The sequence below is a fragment of the Polypterus senegalus genome, chromosome 9 (genome assembly GCF_016835505.1).
Source record: "Polypterus senegalus isolate Bchr_013 chromosome 9, ASM1683550v1, whole genome shotgun sequence".
NCBI classification, from domain to species: domain Eukaryota; kingdom Metazoa; phylum Chordata; class Cladistia; order Polypteriformes; family Polypteridae; genus Polypterus; species Polypterus senegalus.
In genome coordinates, this window is record NC_053162.1 from 70134398 (window position 1) to 70152874 (window position 18477).

The 18477-nt window shown below is 36.9% G+C and overlaps 1 protein-coding gene across 1 annotated transcript; it reads left to right on the top strand.

The window, feature by feature from the left end:
* Positions 1-9146: 9146 nt before the first annotated feature.
* LOC120534865 (cadherin-4-like) lies at positions 9147-18477 on the top strand (the record flags this gene model as incomplete). The annotated part of the gene is made up of 12 exons (XM_039762380.1): positions 9147-9803; positions 10522-10641; positions 10755-10910; positions 11029-11173; positions 11312-11484; positions 12150-12254; positions 14467-14589; positions 14719-14874; positions 14993-15137; positions 15276-15448; positions 16115-16219; positions 18421-18477. Coding segments are annotated over exons 1-12 (1497 nt in total), but the record flags the coding sequence as incomplete, so codon positions are not given.

Genomic DNA, 18477 nt, shown 5'->3' on the forward strand with positions numbered 1-18477 from the left:
ATTTTAGAGCCACCATGAATAGTTATTATGATGAATTGAACATACAGAGTATCAGGATTAAGTTAAAGTGAAGTTATAAAAGGCCATGTTAAAGTAATGTGTTTTCAGCAGTGTTTTAAAGTGCTCTACTGTATCAGCCTGGCGAATTCCTATTGGCAGGCTATTCCAGATTTTAGGTGCATAGCAGCAGAAGGCCGCCTCACCACTTCTTTTAAGTTTTGTTCTTGGAATTCTAAGGAGACACTCATTTGAGGATCTGAGGTTACGATTTGGAATATAAGGTGTCAGACATTCCGATATATAAGATGGGGCGAGATTATTTAAGGCTTTATAAACCATAAGCAGAATTTTAAAGTCAATCCTGAATGACACAGGTAACCAGTGTAGTGACATCAAAACTGGAGAAATGTGTTCGATTTTCTTTTCCTAGTTAGGATTCTAGCAGCTGCATTCTGCACTAGTTGCAAACGATTTATGTCTTTCTTCGGTAGTCCTGAGGAGGAGTGCGTTACAGTAATCTAGTCGACTGAAAACAAACGCGTGAACTAATTTCTCAGCATCTTTCAGTGATATAAGAGGTCTAACTTTACTTATGTTTCTTAAGTGAAAAATGCTGTCCTAATGATCTGATTAATATGTGATTTAAAATTCAGATTACAGTCAACAATCACCCTAAGCTTTTTACCTCCGTCTTGACTTTTAATCCTAATGTATCCAGTTTATTTCTAATAGCCTCATTGTATCCATTATTGCTGATCACTAAAATTTCAGTTTTCTCTTTATTTAACTTGAGAAAATTACTATTCATCCATTCTGAGATACAAGTCAGACATTGTGTTAGTGAATCAATAGAATCGGGTCATCAGGTGCTATTGATAAGTACAGCTGTGTGTCATCAGCATAGCTGTGGTAGCTCACGTTGTGCCCTGAGATAATCTGACCTAACGGAAGCATGTAGATTGAGAATAACAGCGGACCCAGGATAGAGCCTTGTGGAACACCATATTGGATATCATGTGTCTTGAGTTGTAATTCCCACAACTAACAAAATATTTTCTCCCTGTCAGGTAGGATTCAAACCAATTTAAGACACTGCCAGAGAGGCCCACCCATTGACTAAGGCGATTTCTAAGAATGTTGTGATCAATGGTGTCAAATGCAGCACTCAGATCTAAGAGGATGAGAACAGATAAATGGCCTCTGTCTGCATTCACCGCAAAGTCATTTACTACTTTAACGAGTGCAGTTTCTGTGCTGTGATTTGTTCTAAAACCTGACTGAAATTTATCAAGAATAGCATGTTTATTTAGGTGGTCATTTAACTGCATAATGACTGCCTTCTCCAGAACTTTACTTAAGAAGGCAGGTTAGAGATGGGTCTAAAATTTTCAAGAGCGAGGGTCAAGATTATGTTTCTTAAGTAGGGGTTTAACTACAGCAGTCTTAAGACAGTCTGGGAAGACCCCAGTATCTAATGACAATTTACTATGTCAAGAACATTATCAATTAGCACGCCTGATACTTCTTTGAAAAACCTTGTTGGTATTGGGTCAAGGACAGGTGGAGGTTTTAATTGAGATATTATTTTTGTAAATCAGGTAAATCTATCCTAGTGAAAGAGTTTAATTTGTTTATAACAGGATGTTGGGGTTTAGGGGATCCTTAGTGTTGGAGGATATACTATGTTATTTCTAATATCATTAATTTTTGATTGAAAATACAGCGACAGCCTCACAGGTTTCACTGGAAGCACTTAGGAGGCATTCCTTTGAGCTACCTGGGTTTAGTAGGCGATCAATTGTTGAAAATAAGACTCTGGGATTACTAGCATTGTTATTTATAATCTTAGAGAAATAGCAGCGTCTCTCAAGACGGACAGTGTTATTGTATTCTGTTATTTTGACTTTTAATATTTCATGGTGGATAGTAAGTTTAGTCTTCCTCCATTGACGCTCAGCTCTACGGCATGTTCTCTTTAAATCAGACACTCTTTGGGTCTTCCATGGTATACAATGCTAGAAGATTTTTTCACTGTCTTTTCAGGTGCAACTACGAGTGTCAACAGCAGCTCTCACTTTAGTATTAACTCTTTCCCCCTTACTATTTACATTATCCTCGCTATTATAGCTGGCACTATAAACGGACTGATTGCTTAGAATGTTTGTAAGTTTTAAAGCTGCTGCCGAATCAAAGAAGCGTTTTTTAACAATATGTTTCTCATGGGTGTTTTTATCATTATTTCTATATTAAAAAGTAGAAGAAAATGGTCTGATAGACCAATATCAATGATCTGTTTTATATCAACTTTCAGTCCTTTAGTAATCACTAAGTCTAACGTATGACCTGCTTTATGTGTAGGCTGATTTATGAGTTGTCTCAAATCAAAAGAATCCAGGAGGTTCATAAATTCTTTTACTTTTAGATCACACTGATTATCTATATGAAAATTAAAGTCGCCAACTATTAGGAGTGTGTCATAGTTAGTAATTAAAATTGACATTAAGTCAGAGAATTCCTCAAAAAGACGTTATATTTAGGAGGTCTATACACGGATAGTACTAGAACTTGAGAATCTCCATGGATAACAACGGCGAGATACTCAAAGGACTTGAACTTACCAAAACTGACATCTTTACATTTTAACCGGCTCGAGTAAATGTTTGCTAATCCGCCCCCTTTTTCCCTGGCGGTCTACACGAGTAAAACTGTAATCCGGAGGCGCAGATTCGATTAAAACTGCCGCGCCGTCTGAGTTAAGCCACGTTTCACTTAGTGCAATAAAATCTATTTTTTTTTATCACTAATAAGATTTTATTTTATTGTACAGTAGAATCAACTCTTGGCAGTGGTCAGTGGGGCGGCCATGGGGCGCATGTGTACAGGCGCCGTTCCCATCCCTAGCACCTTCGCAGTCACTTCTCCTACCTCTTCATATCGTAAAACATTCTTGAGGCAGATTGAAGACTTAAGCGCCAGCTTACGTGAAAAATTAAAGAAAATGCAACACAATTGCAACACAAACACTGACTTAATCATTTTTAATGGGAAAAGATGCCAATGAAAGAAGAGAAGAAGCGGGCAGCTAAGATGGAGAAAAGAAGAGCTACTCAGGAAACAGCAAGCACATCAACCTCTGAGCAAATGAATGCTAAATGTACAGAGAAAGAGGATGAAAACTAAGAATGCTCAAGTCAAGTGTATTCGCTGCACGTTATCATGCAGTGTGCCATTACTGGTAAAGAATAATACTGTGAGTTGGTTCATACTTTAATTTATGAACAAGGGTAAGTAATACTTTTAAAAGTTTTTGGGAAACACTAGCTAATTAATGAACAATCTTAAGTATGAGATAACAAAGTAGATAGCTTTATGAAGCTTTCAGAAAATGCACCCGAGATTATTTAGTAGACTCTTCTCTCTTTAACATTGCCATACGTGGAGATCACTACAACTATTGAGTATTTTGCTGATGATACTGAGTCCTTGCTTGTATCATAGCATTTAGTGCTTTTATTAGATGCCAAAATAAGCCCAATTCTCTCAAATCACTTCAATTTTCCACTTCTTGTAATGAGGATTTACAACTAACTTAAGGAGTTTCTTAAAGTGTTCCTTCCAACTCTTTTATCTGAGATCAGTATTTTGCACCCTTACTTAAAATTCCCTTCGTATTTGCTGAACAAACAAATATAGTTTTAGACTTTTTTTGAAGTTACTTTAAAATCCCCCTCTATAGTTTCATGAAAATCTTACAACAAATTGGTGTTTTCTTCTTCCATTGCTCCTTTTGTTGCCCTCTTGGCATTCCAGAGCCTCAGAATCAAATATGGAGAGCTTCCTTGCAACACTTAACAGAATCATTACATTTTGGTGGGTTCATCACCAGCTATTTAGGAACTCCAGCTTTGGCTTCAGGGTACTTTACTTCTGGGAAACTCAGCTCAGATAATCCCTGAGGACTATCTCTCTAGCAGGAAAACTTTATTTTGTGCCTCATCATAAGTGCTTTGAATAAAGAAGCAACAGTATGGAAAGTGTGTGTTTTAAAGTATTGATCAGGTAAGGATTTTCAGCTCTTGTGTTAATATTTCCACTTAGAACACACAGATGTTGAAAATAAGAAAACCCCCTCAGATTTGTGCTAAATGTTTGCTGAAATAGTTTCTGAAAATGCTACGAGTTAAAATAAACGGAATGTGTTTGTAGTTGAGCAATCTTTAGCATTGGCTTAGTTTCCCTGTTTTAGTTAGGAATTTGATGATTCAGCTCCAGGCTTCTGCAGTCTCCAAGTTCATTAAAATCAACAATAGAAAATGATCTCCATTAATTTTAAATATATTCAAAAGCAAATATAAATAAAACAGCAATGAAAACTTTAATGTAAACATAAAATACTGAAACACAGCATAAATAACTAAATCAAATATAGTGTATATACATATATTTTGAACTTAAATGTTACATATTATTAAGTTTAACAAGCCAAAACATTTCCATTGACTATACTTCTCAATAATATTTTTTACAGATAGACATTCCTCTTGGGGTGTTTTCTTCCAATCTCTTCAGTTTTTATCCAGATAATTTTTGTTGCCTTATTGAAATAATTACTTTAAAGATTGAAGAACTTGACTTGTTGGACAGTTCTCAAGTTCAAAAAAGCATTTTATTAAGGAGTGAGATGAAACCTGCTGTTTCTACTTGCAAACATATTGAATTCTTTTTAATTTCAAGTAATCCCAAGTGAGTGTTTCCTTTAACTCTGTAATATGTACCCAGAACTCACAAAGTAGGGGAGCCCCCCTCAATTTTATCAAACCCAGGCCTACTGCCACAGAGATCACGTGTGCTTATTTGGGCCCCCTTAAACAATGCTTTAAAAGGCACTTTTAATTCACTAAAACCTTCAGGAATGCTGATGTCTAACGATTTAAAGACATGGAGGTCAAACTAGGGGTCAAGCAATGACAATGATGGGTATATTTTGTGAGATCTTTGTTAGGATTTGATTAAATTATAGTCTTTTGTCTTCATTTCAGAATTATATCTAGCATTAAGCCTATAAATATGTAACCATTTTGCAAACGCGTGATCAAAACAACAGAGGCCACTGAGTGAACCACCATTCAAGGTATCCTAAAACCAGCATTTTAATAAATGCTCTTGGACATTTAATATAATAGTTAGTTGTTGGGCATTCTTCAATTGAGTTTTAATCCCTCAAAGATTCATCCAGCAGCATCCTGTCATTGGAATGGCTAATTACTTGTGGTTTCTTCAGCTTAACAGCAGCTTTCTTCAGCTGATCTTGTTTGCAGAATAGCCCTCTGAGTCATTGACGAGATGTTTCATCTTGTGAAGGTGTCTAATAGGATCTGATCTTAATAAAGTCACATACACCTTAATACATATTTTACAACTTGTTTTACTTATGGGAAAAAGATTACTCATTTAGTCAATCAGTCTTTACTTTGACAATAACATAACAGTTTCAAATGCACTTAACCTTTTCATGTTCATGTGGGCCTGGAACCTATTTTGACATTATCTGCCTTAACTCCAGATGGGTCTTGTAACCAAGGTGAAGTGACATGCTCAGAGCTTTTAAGGGAAAGCCAGTTGGAATATCGCTAAACAGAGTCAAAAGATTGAAACTGAGAAGTCTCAAAAGTTAAAGTAACAAAACTGACTTCCTAATCAGAACTGACTCTAGCATTTTTGCTGTCCTAGGCAAAACTGTACCAGGGACCTGCTACCCTGTTTGCTTTGGGTGGAATCATCACTGCCAGACTTCTACGTAGAAACCTGGAGATATGAGAGACAAGCCAATATGTATTGTATGGAAACAAAACAGTAGATTGATTGTGACTTTGGTAAATGCTGAGGGGTGGGGCATTTGATTATTTAAAGCAACATCTGTTTATAAGACAGTCTCAGAAAGATATACACATGAGGGGTGCCATTTCAGAAAACACATACGAACAGGGCTATGTTAGCAGGATTTATTTATTTGCCTTTGCATTTAACATTTCTCTAAAAGAAAACATACACATAATTAAATTACTTCTTAAAGAATGACATGTCCTGTAGTATTTGGTTTATACTGTCAGACTAGCAAGTAGTTTATGATGACAGTGACAATGTAGTTATAATCTTACAAAGACCACTACATAAACATATACTTTCATTTAGGTTACCAGAATAAATTGACAGGTTTAATATTATAACAAAATGCAAAGAAATTAAAGATTAATGATTATCTTTAAACCTTTACCTATGATTCTTATTTATGGTATCCTCACTAATGTATGCAAATAATTATAGTTTTGAATTAAATCATACTTTACCAATACAGTCAATAATTGCAGTCCTATTGCAGTTTTGATTATTTTTATTATTACTGATTTATTATTATTGTTTGATTCAAGAAGTGTCAAGAGGTGACATGATTGAAGTGTTTAAAATTCTGCAGGGAATTAGTACAGTGGATCGAGACTTGTATTTTAAAATGAGTTCATCAAGAACATGGGGACACAGTTGGAAACTTGTTAAGGGTAAATTTTGCACAAACATTAGGAAGTTTTTCTTTACACAAAGAACGACAGATACTTGGAATAAGCTACCAAGTAGTAGAGTAAACAGTAAGACGTTAGGGACTTTCAAAACTCGGCTTGATGTTTTCTTGGAGGAAACAAGTGGATAGGACTGGCGAGCTTTGTTGGGCTGAATGGCCTGTTCTCATCTAGATTGTTCTAATGATTATAATCTATGTTGTAGATTATGTTTCTACCACACCTCCAAGCTAGTACCCATGAAAGAAAAACTAAAATTAAGAACCTGCACTTGAAGAAAATTAAGAAACAAGAATGAAACCTCTAAAAAACTGAGTGTAGTGTATCCTGGGATTTGGAAGACCACTTGTAATGGACTCATGTAGATCATCAGACAATAAAATCAAACATCGCTTGCATAAACAACTTCTTTAATAGGTTTGATCACAGTAACCCACTCTCACCTCGGAGTACTGCATCCTCCAACCATCCTTCTGCTGATACCAGCATAGGTGAGACATCCCCACCCACAATTACAGCAGCCCAGGTGAGCAGAGAGCTGAAAAGACTTTGTGCCAGCAAAGCAGCGGGTCCAGATGGTGTATCGCCACGATTGCTGAAGACCTGTGCATTGAAACTGGGGAATCCTCTACAGCGCATCTTCAACCTGAGCCTGGAACAGGGGAGAGTCCCGAGGCTTTGGAAAACATCTTGTATCACTCCTATCCCAAAGGTATCACGTCCTAGTGAGCTGAATGACTTCCGGCCTGTTGCTCTGATGTCACATCTGATGAAGACCATGGAGCGGCTGCTGCTTCACCACCTGAGGCCACAGGTCCGCCACGCCCTCGACCCTCTGCAGTTCGCATACCAGGAGAAGGTGGGAGCGGAGGATACCATCATCTATATGCTTCATCGATCCCTCTCCCACCTGGACAGAGGCAGTGGTGTTGTAAGAATTATGTTTTTGGACTTCTCTAGCGCCTTCAACACCATCCAACCTCTGCTCCTTAGGGATAAGCTGACTGAGATGGGAGTAGACTCACACCTGGTGGCATGGATTGTGGACTATCTTACAGACAGACCTCAATATGTGCGTCTTGGGAACTGCAGGTCTGACATCGTGTGCAGCAATACAGGGGCGCCGCAGGGGACTGTACTTTCTCCAGTCCTGTTCAGTCTATATACATCAGACTTCCAATATGACTCGGAGTCCTGCCACGTGCAAAAGTTCGCTGATGACACTGCTATTGTGGGCTGCATCAGGAGTGGGCAGGAGGAGGAGTACAGGAAGCTAATCAAAGACTTTGTTAAATGGTGCGACTCAAACCATTTACACCTTAACACCAGCAAGACCAAGGAGCTGGTGGTGGATTTTAGGAGGCCCAGGCCCCTCATGGACCCTGTGATCATCAGAGGTGACTGTGTGCAGAGGGTGCAGACCTATAAATATCTGGGAGTGCAGCTGGATGAGAAATTGGACTGGACTGCCAATACTGATGCTCTATGTAAGAAAGCTCAGAGCAGAATATACTTTCTGAGAAGGTTGGCATCCTTCAACATCTGCAGTAAGATGCTGCAGATGTTCTACCAGACGGTTGTGGCGAGTGCCCTCTTCTAAGCGGTGGTGTGCTGGGGTGGCAGCATAAAGATGAAAGACGCCTCACGCCTGGACAAACTTGTTAAGAAGGCAGGCTCTATTGTAGGATTAAAGTTGGACAGTTTAACATCTGTGGCAGAGCGACGGGCACCAAGCAAACTCCTGTCAATCATGAATAATCCACTGCATCCACTTAACAGTGTCATCTCCAGACAGAGGAGTAGCTTCAGTGACAGACTTTTGTCACTGTCCTGTTCCACTGACAGACTAAAGAGATCGTTCCTCCCCCACACTATGCGACTCTTCAATTCCACCCGGGGGAGTAAATGCAAATATTAATTTTATTTTAATTCTTTTCATTTTTATTACTATTTAATTTAATATTGTTTCTTTGTATCAGTATACTGCTGCTGGATTATGTGAATTTCCCCTTGGGATTAATAAAGTATCTATCTATCTATCTAAACAAATAATAAAAAACAGAATAATCGGGTTAATAGAAATCAGAGAGTTGTATTGAGTTCAAGAATTTGTAGGTCTTATTGTTTAAAAAAGCACCACCCACCCCCAAGTTTTTCTGCTTAAGGTATCATCTACCTATTTCACCTAAATGGTAGAACTGACCCTGGTCCTAAAGGAACTAAATGCCCTTTGCTGAACTAAATTAAATCTCATAAAAACTCACCACCGATTTTATGTAATTATTCAGAACTCTTGATATCATGAGATGCAGGCGAGCCTCTTAAATATTGTTTATGTGGTAACATCACAAGTCATATCAACAGCCAATCACATGACTAGCATTGTAGTGAAGAAATAAATGCAACCAGCTGTGAAAGAATGCACAAAATGTAAATGTCATTAAAAATAATGGGAGACAAAATGTCAATGATTTAAACAAAATTGTTTAATTAATAAAAAAGAAAAGTAATTAATATTTGGTAAATGGATATACCAAATGTATACCCAAATATACAGAGTATTCATGACAATGAGGTGCCAATCTGTTGCAACACTTCTAGCACACAGCCAGCTATGGCCAATTTGGAGTCCCCGTTACTCTAACATATATGTCACTGGGAGCAAAATTGTAATAAAACCCAAAACAAATAGGTCAGATTGAAATGTAAGATGCAGAATTCATAAGGCTGCCATCCTAACCACCATGCCACCAAGTTTGTAATACTGTACTGAGTAGACAAACTCTTAACCAACAGCACACTTTCTCTAATTGGCAAACCACTAAACATTTGTTTTGTTCACATTTGGTAATGTTGACTGTAAAACTATTAAAATATATTATGAAATTAAATGTATTGTTTTATAGACCTATTAAAAGCTGTAATGAATGGTACTGACCTTGACCCATCAATTGATTCTGAGGTGTTGACTAGCCTGCTTATAAGAAACATATGTTGCTTGATTCTCAAATTTGCTGTTTTTAGAATCATAGATATACTTTAGTTAAGGGGGCTGTTTAGGGGGAGGAATATAAAGAAGTCGGAGCTTTGAGCTTCTCCTTAAGCTGTAGTCTACATCATCAGTACAGCCTGGGAACTGATCACTGATAACTGCACAGACTAGCAAAAAGCGTCTACTAAATCAATTTAAAAATGCAGACTGGGGCTTTTGCCTTCCTCATTTTCTGCCTGGTGAGTCTATACTTATTTTGTCTAAGTATGTGTAATTTAGAAATGCCATAGTAAAGATTCCGTTGCCTTAAACCCTGTATAATTTCTTGCATTTGTGTATATTACATCTTGAAGCCTGTGACTGTTAATCAGTTTTTCAATGACTTTTAATTAGACAAAATCACTAAAATTGTAATTATATATTATTCCTTAAATTTCTTTAGCTATTTTCCTTTTCTGTCCATTATTACATGCATACATGCATATACATACACATACAGTATATATATATATATATATATATATATATATATATATATATATATATATCTACGGGTCGAAGTGCGTGTGTCTGTCTGTCCAGCCCGGACGTGCGAGGCGGTCTGAAGTGTGAGGCTACAGCAATAAAGCTCAAAGAGCCGACAAGGTGGCCCCAAGTTAACAAGTCAGAAACAAAATCACATACCTGCTAACAGACATGGGGGGGCGAGCATATCCGCAAAACGAAACCGCCGACTCTACAGTTCAATTTTTTCTCTGACGATTTCAATAGTTTCTATGAGCCCGGGTTTTATATATATATATATATATATATATATATATATATATGTATATAAATATATATATATATATATATATATATTTAGCAAATTTGTTTTGTTACATTGTTGTAAATGGGTGTATTTTGGTAATAGACAGTTTTGAGATTATTGATTGATTGCTTCAGTCTTTTTGAAAGATTATTTCCCCAGAGTTTCTGATATTTTCCAAACCAAACGTAGTGAAGAGTACCTGGGTGATTCCACCGATCAATATTCCTGAAAACCAGCGAGGTTCTTTCCCCAAGTTTGTGGCACAGGTTTGTAATTTGTGTGGTGCATATTTTAGTCTTATATTCATAGGTTTTAGAAGACTTCTACCATGCTTAAATATTTTGTTGTATTAATTGTTACCTCAATCTGTTTATCTTAGATCAAATCTGAAAAGGCAAAGGAATCCATTATACACTATGGTATAACTGGACCAGGTTCTGATTTACCCCCAGCAGGACTATTTAAAATCGACAGAGACAGTGGATGGTTACTAGTAACTGAACCCTTGGACCGAGAGAAGCAGTCTGAATATTTGGTGAGTTTTTATCTTTTATCTGACTATTTGGTTGCAAGTTTCCAGCTTGCCTTGTACTATTTGTATGTAATGCAAGGAATGACATGAAACTAAGTTACCAATTCTATTTGTTCAATAGCTTACTTTACATGCTGTTTCAATAAGTGGAACTGTAGCAGAAGAACCTATGGAGATTGCAGTAACTGTGCTGGATCAAAATGACAACAAGCCTGAATTTATCAGCAAAACCTTTCTAGGAAAAGTGAGGGAAGGATCAGCACCAGGTGCCCTTTTACCCTTTATATGAGCTATATAAAATATATATAATATGCCTTGAAAGCATCAAGCAAAGTAAATGAACTGAAATAGGAAGTCAACGTGTGAGCTTTGATAATTTCATAATTTCTACTTTTCATTTGCAGGTGTTACATTTATGACTGTAACTGCCATAGATAAAGATGATCCAAATTCAGACAATGGCATTTTAATATATTCAATTTTAAGTCAAAGTCCACCTTTCCCAAATCCACACATGTTTACCATCAACCAGGCTACTGGATCCATTAGTGTGAATTCTCCAGGTCTGGATCGAGAGGTAAACATTTACGTATATCATACTTAGTTTCTAAATTCACTGAAACAACATTCTAGCTTCTTTAACAGTTCGCAGGTTTAATGATCTATAAAATTAAATCTAAACTAGTATGAATAAGGCTGAATGTATTACAGTTTCATACAGTGTTTATTTGTAGATATTTTCATAATTAGAAAATCAATGAAGGTATTGAAGGTCAACGAGGAACTCAATGTTAGGCAATAGTGTCTAGGGTAAGGTGCACAGCAGGCTCCAATATGAAATATAAAAGCCTGCACTGTCAGCATCAGTGTATGGACACGTGTTACTTACACTTGGTTACCTTTTCTGAAACACAAAAGCCAACAGATCAATAAGATTTAGCGTTTTGTTGTATGTCTTGTAAGTTTTTCAACTGCTGCAAGAGTTTTTCTGCTTTTTCTGTTTGCTTGTTTGTTTAAACATATTAATTATTAACTTATTAATGCTTACTATTAACTGAATTATTTCTCAGAAATATTGACATGACATTAAAAACAAAATTTTAAGCGAACAATAATAATGTGCAATTATACTGTCATAAGTAAAGGCACTTTCACTTGTGTACATTTGTTATAGAAAGCATTTTTTCTATTTTACATTCATATTCTTATATGATAAATTTAAAATATTATTGTGTTTTACAGAAATCATCTAAATATGACCTAATAGTCATGGTTGCTGATATGACTGGGGTGGGGCTTTCTACAACTGCTACAGCCATTATTGATGTTGTGAGCAAGGATGAAAAGGTACAGTTTTTAAATGTCCTACAATTCTTTATGTAAGTGTTTAACAATAGTTGATATGTTGCCAAACATTACAGTAATTTCCTGTCAGTAAGGAACCATTGTTTTTATGAGTGTACCTGTGACAATATACTGAACAGAATGGCTTCATAAATGGATGGACAGGTGAGTAATACGCTGACGTTTCTATTATATTATGGACTAGCAAAATACCCGAGCTTCGCAGCGGCAAAGTACTGCCTTTAAATTTTTATTAAGAAGAAAAGTAAACCTTTTTAAACTGAGGGAAAATATACCAATAACTATGTGTTAAGGATCTCTTTGTATAGCACGTTGTCAGTTCAGCACTCCGGTTGTAATATGACCAAGCTGTGCGAGCTTACTCTTGAGCATGCAACGTACAGTATAGTTAGCCTTGTGAAAAGCAATTTTGCCTCAAATCAATGGCAACCTTTTGTAGGGTGTGTCCCTGAGACTTATTACTTGTCATCAGCAAGCAGAGCCTTACTGGAAATTGGAGGCATTTCAATTGAAATGGGAGATCAGAGGGTATAATGGGGATGCGAGGAATAAAAACTCTCTCCCCTGAGCAACTGCCAGTAAAAATAGTTGCCTCAATTAGGTTCTTTTGCAGACACGTGACCTGAAGTCTAGTACCGTAACAAAGTTTTGGTGGCTGTAAGTTTTTCAGTAACATTATTGGTGTTCCAACCTTCAAAATTAGATAATGCTCAGGAGTGCCTGGAGGATTCAGAGTGTGGAGAAACTCTAGCGACAGTGTGTCTATTAACTTGTGGATTTTTCTGTGAGTATTTGGCGGCGGCATCACGAAGTTGTTTCCGCAAGACCGCGTTAGCTGCGGAGCTCAGCTTGGAGCAAAATGAAGTAAAGAAATGAGGTGAATAGGAGGGGAGATGATGACGTGACTCCCCCACCCGCCTTAACTCTCAATCCCTCCACAAACACACAAACATAGTCTCTCGGATCTCAACTCTCCTTTATATAAATCAGTAAAGGAGAGGACTAAACACTAAGGAAAAAGAACTGCAAGACCGCGTCAGCTGCGGAGCTCATCGGAGCTCAGCTTGGAGCGAAATGAAGTGAATGAAATGACGTGAATGGGAGGGGAGATGATGACGTGACTCCCCCTCCCACCTTAACTCTCCATATCTCCACAAACACAGTCTCGGCATGACAAACGCCAGCAGCAGGAGTCTATGAACTTAATTTAAAGTTAAGCTTTACACCTTGCTTTCGTATTCGTTTGCATAAACACAGTCCTTCACCAGAAATTTTATCTCCGTTACAAAGTGATCAAAAGTCTCGTTTATACCCTGCGTCTTCTCATTAAACTCAGTAGTAGCTTATTGTTATGCTTAGAAGCAGAAGGAAAAATCTCTGCTGGGTCCACATTGTGTACACACAACCTGCACCTCAGACAACTGATCTTAATTACTGTCTGATCTTTAGATATGGCCAAGTGGACTTCCTTTGTTAGTTTTAGTCACAATTACAGATTTAGCTAGTTTTGAGTGAGCAAGCTGAATTTTCTGCATAAGTTTGCTATTAGGGTTCAACAGAGCCAGAGTGTATTTTAGGAAAGTCTTCATTTGATCTTGGATTATTCACATTGGACAGGGGCAACACTGTTGCTTTCACCTTTTTACCAGCTGGATTCTAATAAAAATTATCACACAATCTGGACCTATCACTGCCTTAAGACATATCTAATTTGTCATTATCTCCTCACTAAGAACAATTCTGCAATGCATTTAATAGATGCAAGCATAATAAATATTTACTCCAATCACATAAAATAAAGTTTCATTTACTAATATAAAGTCTTCTGTATCTCAAATTAACCTGTTTATTTTTATTTAGATGTGCCATATTCAAACAGAGTCCACAGATAATGTGCCATACAAACAGCCACTAATTACAGTCTCACAAACTATTATCGAATGATTAACACTGCAGAGACTTAGTCAAGTTATCTTCGTTAAACCCTACCTACTTTAGGCAATTTTACATTTACTACACTTTTTCAAATGACGGTAAGGCAAATAAATGTGTATATATTTGTATGGCTGCATTATGTTGTTCAGTGTCATGGGGAATATAAAGCTTGCAGTTTTTTTTTTCCATATTGCTGTAAATGTTTGTTGTGCATATTAAATAATTCTGAGCTCACTGATTTCTTTTCTTTTCCTGAAAGATTGATTTTCCAATGACTTCCTTCCCAAATGGAGTGAAAGACACCAAGGTGATCCCACCGATTAACATCCCTGAAAATCAGAGAGGTGCTTTCCCAAGCAACTGGCTCAGGTTTGTAGTATATGTAGTGTATGTTGCAAAAATGTCATTAAAGGTTTGCAATCAGTGGCTTTTTTCTCAGACTGAGTGGATTTTCATCAACGATTTTTATTTTTTTGATGTATGAATTGATGCCTCAATCTATTTGTCTTAGATCAAATCCAGCAAGTCGAAGGGATCCATTGTACACTATACCATAACTGGACCAGGTGCTGATTTGCCCCCAGCAGGACTATTTAAAATCGACAGAGACAGTGGATGGTTACTAGTAACTGAACCCTTGGACCGAGAGAAGCAGTCTGAATATTTGGTGAGTTTTTATCTTTTATCTGACTATTTGGTTGCAAGTTTCCAGCTTGCCTTGTACTATTTGTATGTAATGCAAGGAATGACATGAAACTAAGTTACCAATTCTATTTGTTCAATAGCTTACTTTACATGCTGTTTCAATAAGTGGAACTGTAGCAGAAGAACCTATGGAGATTGCAGTAACTGTGCTGGATCAAAATGACAACAAGCCTGAATTTATCAGCAAAACCTTTCTAGGAAAAGTGAGGGAAGGATCAGCACCAGGTGCCCTTTTACCCTTTATATGAGCTATATAAAATATATATAATATGCCTTGAAAGCATCAAGCAAAGTAAATGAACTGAAATAGGAAGTCAACGTGTGAGCTTTGATAATTTCATAATTTCTACTTTTCATTTGCAGGTGTTACATTTATGACTGTAACTGCCATAGATAAAGATGATCCAAATTCAGACAATGGCATTTTAATATATTCAATTTTAAGTCAAAGTCCACCTTTCCCAAATCCACACATGTTTACCATCAACCAGGCTACTGGATCCATTAGTGTGAATTCTCCAGGTCTGGATCGAGAGGTAAACATTTACGGTATATCATACTTAGTTTCTAAATTCACTGAAACAACATTCTAGCTTCTTTAACAGTTCGCAGGTTTAATGATCTATAAAATTAAATCTAAACTAGTATGAATAAGGCTGAATGTATTACAGTTTCATACAGTGTTTATTTGTAGATATTTTCATAATTAGAAAATCAATGAAGGTATTGAAGGTCAACGAGGAACTCAATGTTAGGCAATAGTGTCTAGGGTAAGGTGCACAGCAGGCTCCAATATGAAATATAAAAGCCTGCACTGTCAGCATCAGTGTATGGACACGTGTTACTTACACTTGGTTACCTTTTTCTGAAACACAAAAGCCAACAGATCAATAAGATTTAGCGTTTTGTTGTATGTCTTGTAAGTTTTTCAACTGCTGCAAGAGTTTTTCTGCTTTTTCTGTTTGCTTGTTTGTTTAAACATATTAATTATTAACTTATTAATGCTTACTATTAACTGAATTATTTCTCAGAAATATTGACATGACATTAAAAACAAAATTTTAAGCGAACAATAATAATGTGCAATTATAGTGTCATAAGTAAAGGCACTTTCACTTGTGTACATTTGTTATAGAAAGCATTTTTCTATTTTACATTCATATTCTTATATGATAAATTTAAAATATTATTGTGTTTTACAGAAATCATCTAAATATGACCTAATAGTCATGGTTGCTGATATGACTGGGGTGGGGCTTTCTACAACTGCTACAGCCATTATTGATGTTGTGAGCAAGGATGAAAAGGTACAGTTTTTAAATGTCCTACAATTCTTTATGTAAGTGTTTAACAATAGTTGATATGTTGCCAAACATTACAGTAATTTCCTGTCAGTAAGGAACCATTGTTTTTATGAGTGTACCTGTGACAATATACTGAACAGAATGGCTTCATAAATGGATGGACAGGTGAGTAATACGCTGACGTTTCTATTATATTATGGACTAGCAAAATACCCGAGCTTACTTGCAGCGGCAAAGTACTGCCTTTAAATTTTTATTAAGAAGAAAAGTAAACTTTTAAACTGAGGGAAAATATACCAATAACTATGTGTTAAGGATCTCTTTGTATAGCACGTTGTCAGTTCAGCACTCGGTTGTAATATGACCAAGCTGTGCGAGCTTACTCTTGAGCATGCAACGTACAGTATAGTTAGCCTTGTGAAAAGCAATTTTGCCTCAAATCAATGGCAACCTTTTGTAGGGTGTGTCCCTGAGACTTATTAATTGTCATGTGAAGCAGAGCCTTACTGGAAATTGGAGGCATTTCAATTGAAATGGGAGATCAGAGGGTATAATGGGGATGCGAGGAATAAAACTCTCTCCCTGAGCAACTGCCAGTAAAATAGTTGCCTCAATTAGGTTCTTTTGCAGACACGTGACCTGAAGTCTAGTACCGTAACAAAGTTTTGGTGGCTGTAAGTTTTTCAGTAACATTATTGGTGTTCCAACCTTCAAAATTAGATAATGCTCAGGAGTGCCTGGAGGATTCAGAGTGTGGAGAAACTCTAGCGACAGTGTGTCTATTAACTTGTGGATTTTTCTGTGAGTATTTGGCGGTGGCATCACGAGTTGTTTCCATAAGACCGCGTTAGCGGAGCTCAGCTTGGAGCAAAATGAAGTAAAGAAATGAGGTGAATAGGAGGGAGATGATGGCGTGACTCCCCACCGCCTTAACTCTCAATCCCTCCACAAACACACAAACATAGTCTCGGATCTCAACTCTCCTTTATATAAATCAGTAAAGGAGAGGACTAAACACTAAGGAAAAAGAACTGCAAGACCGCGTCAGCTGCGGAGCTCATCGGAGCTCAGCTTGGAGCGAAATGAAGTGAATGAAATGACGTGAATGGGAGGGGAGATGATGGCGTGACTCCCCTCCCACCTTAACTCTCCATATCTCCACAAACACAGTCTCTCGGCATGACAAGCGCCAGCAGCAGCGAGTCTATGAACTTAATTTAAAGTTAAGCTTTACACCTTGCTTTCGTATTCGTTTGCATAAACACAGTCCTTCACCAGAAATTTTATCTCCGTTACAAAGTGATCAAAAGTCTCGTTTATACCCTGCGTCTTCTCATTAAACTCAGTAGTAGCTTATTGTTATGCTTAGAACCAGAAGGAAAAATCTCTGCTGGGTCCACATTGTGTACACACAACCTGCACCTCAGACAACTGATCTTAATTACTGTCTGATCTTTAGATATGGCCAAGTGGACTTCCTTTGTTAGTTTTAGTCACAATTACAGATTTAGCTAGTTTTGAGTGAGCAAGCTGAATTTTCTGCATAAGTTTGCTATTAGGGTTCAACAGAGCCAGAGTGTATTTTAGGAAAGTCTTCATTTGATCTTGGATTATTCACATTGGACAGGGGCAACACTGTTGCTTTCACCTTTTTACCAGCTGGATTCTAATAAAAATTATCACACAATCTGGACCTATCACTGCCTTAAGACATATCTAATTTGTCATTATCTCCTCACTAAGAACAATTCTGCAATGCATTTAATAGATGCAAGCATAATAAATATTTACTCCAATCACATAAAATAAAGTTTCATTTACTAATATAAAGTCTTCTGTATCTCAAATTAACCTGTTTATTTTTATTTAGATGTGCCATATTCAAACAGAGTCCACAGATAATGTGCCATACAAACAGCCACTAATTACAGTCTCACAAACTATTATCGAATGATTAACACTGCAGAGACTTAGTCAAGTTATCTTCATTAAACCCTACCTACTTTAGGCAATTTTACATTTACTACACTTTTTCAAATGACGGTAAGGCAAATTAATGTGTATATATTTGTATGGCTGCATTATGTTGTTCAGTGTCATGGGGAATATAAAGCTTGCAGTTTTTTTTTCCATATTGCTGTAAATGTTTGTTGTGCATATTAAATAATTCTGAGCTCACTGATTTCTTTTCTTTTTCCTGAAAGATTGATTTTCCAATGACTTCCTTCCCAAATGGAGTGAAAGACACCAAGGTGATCCAC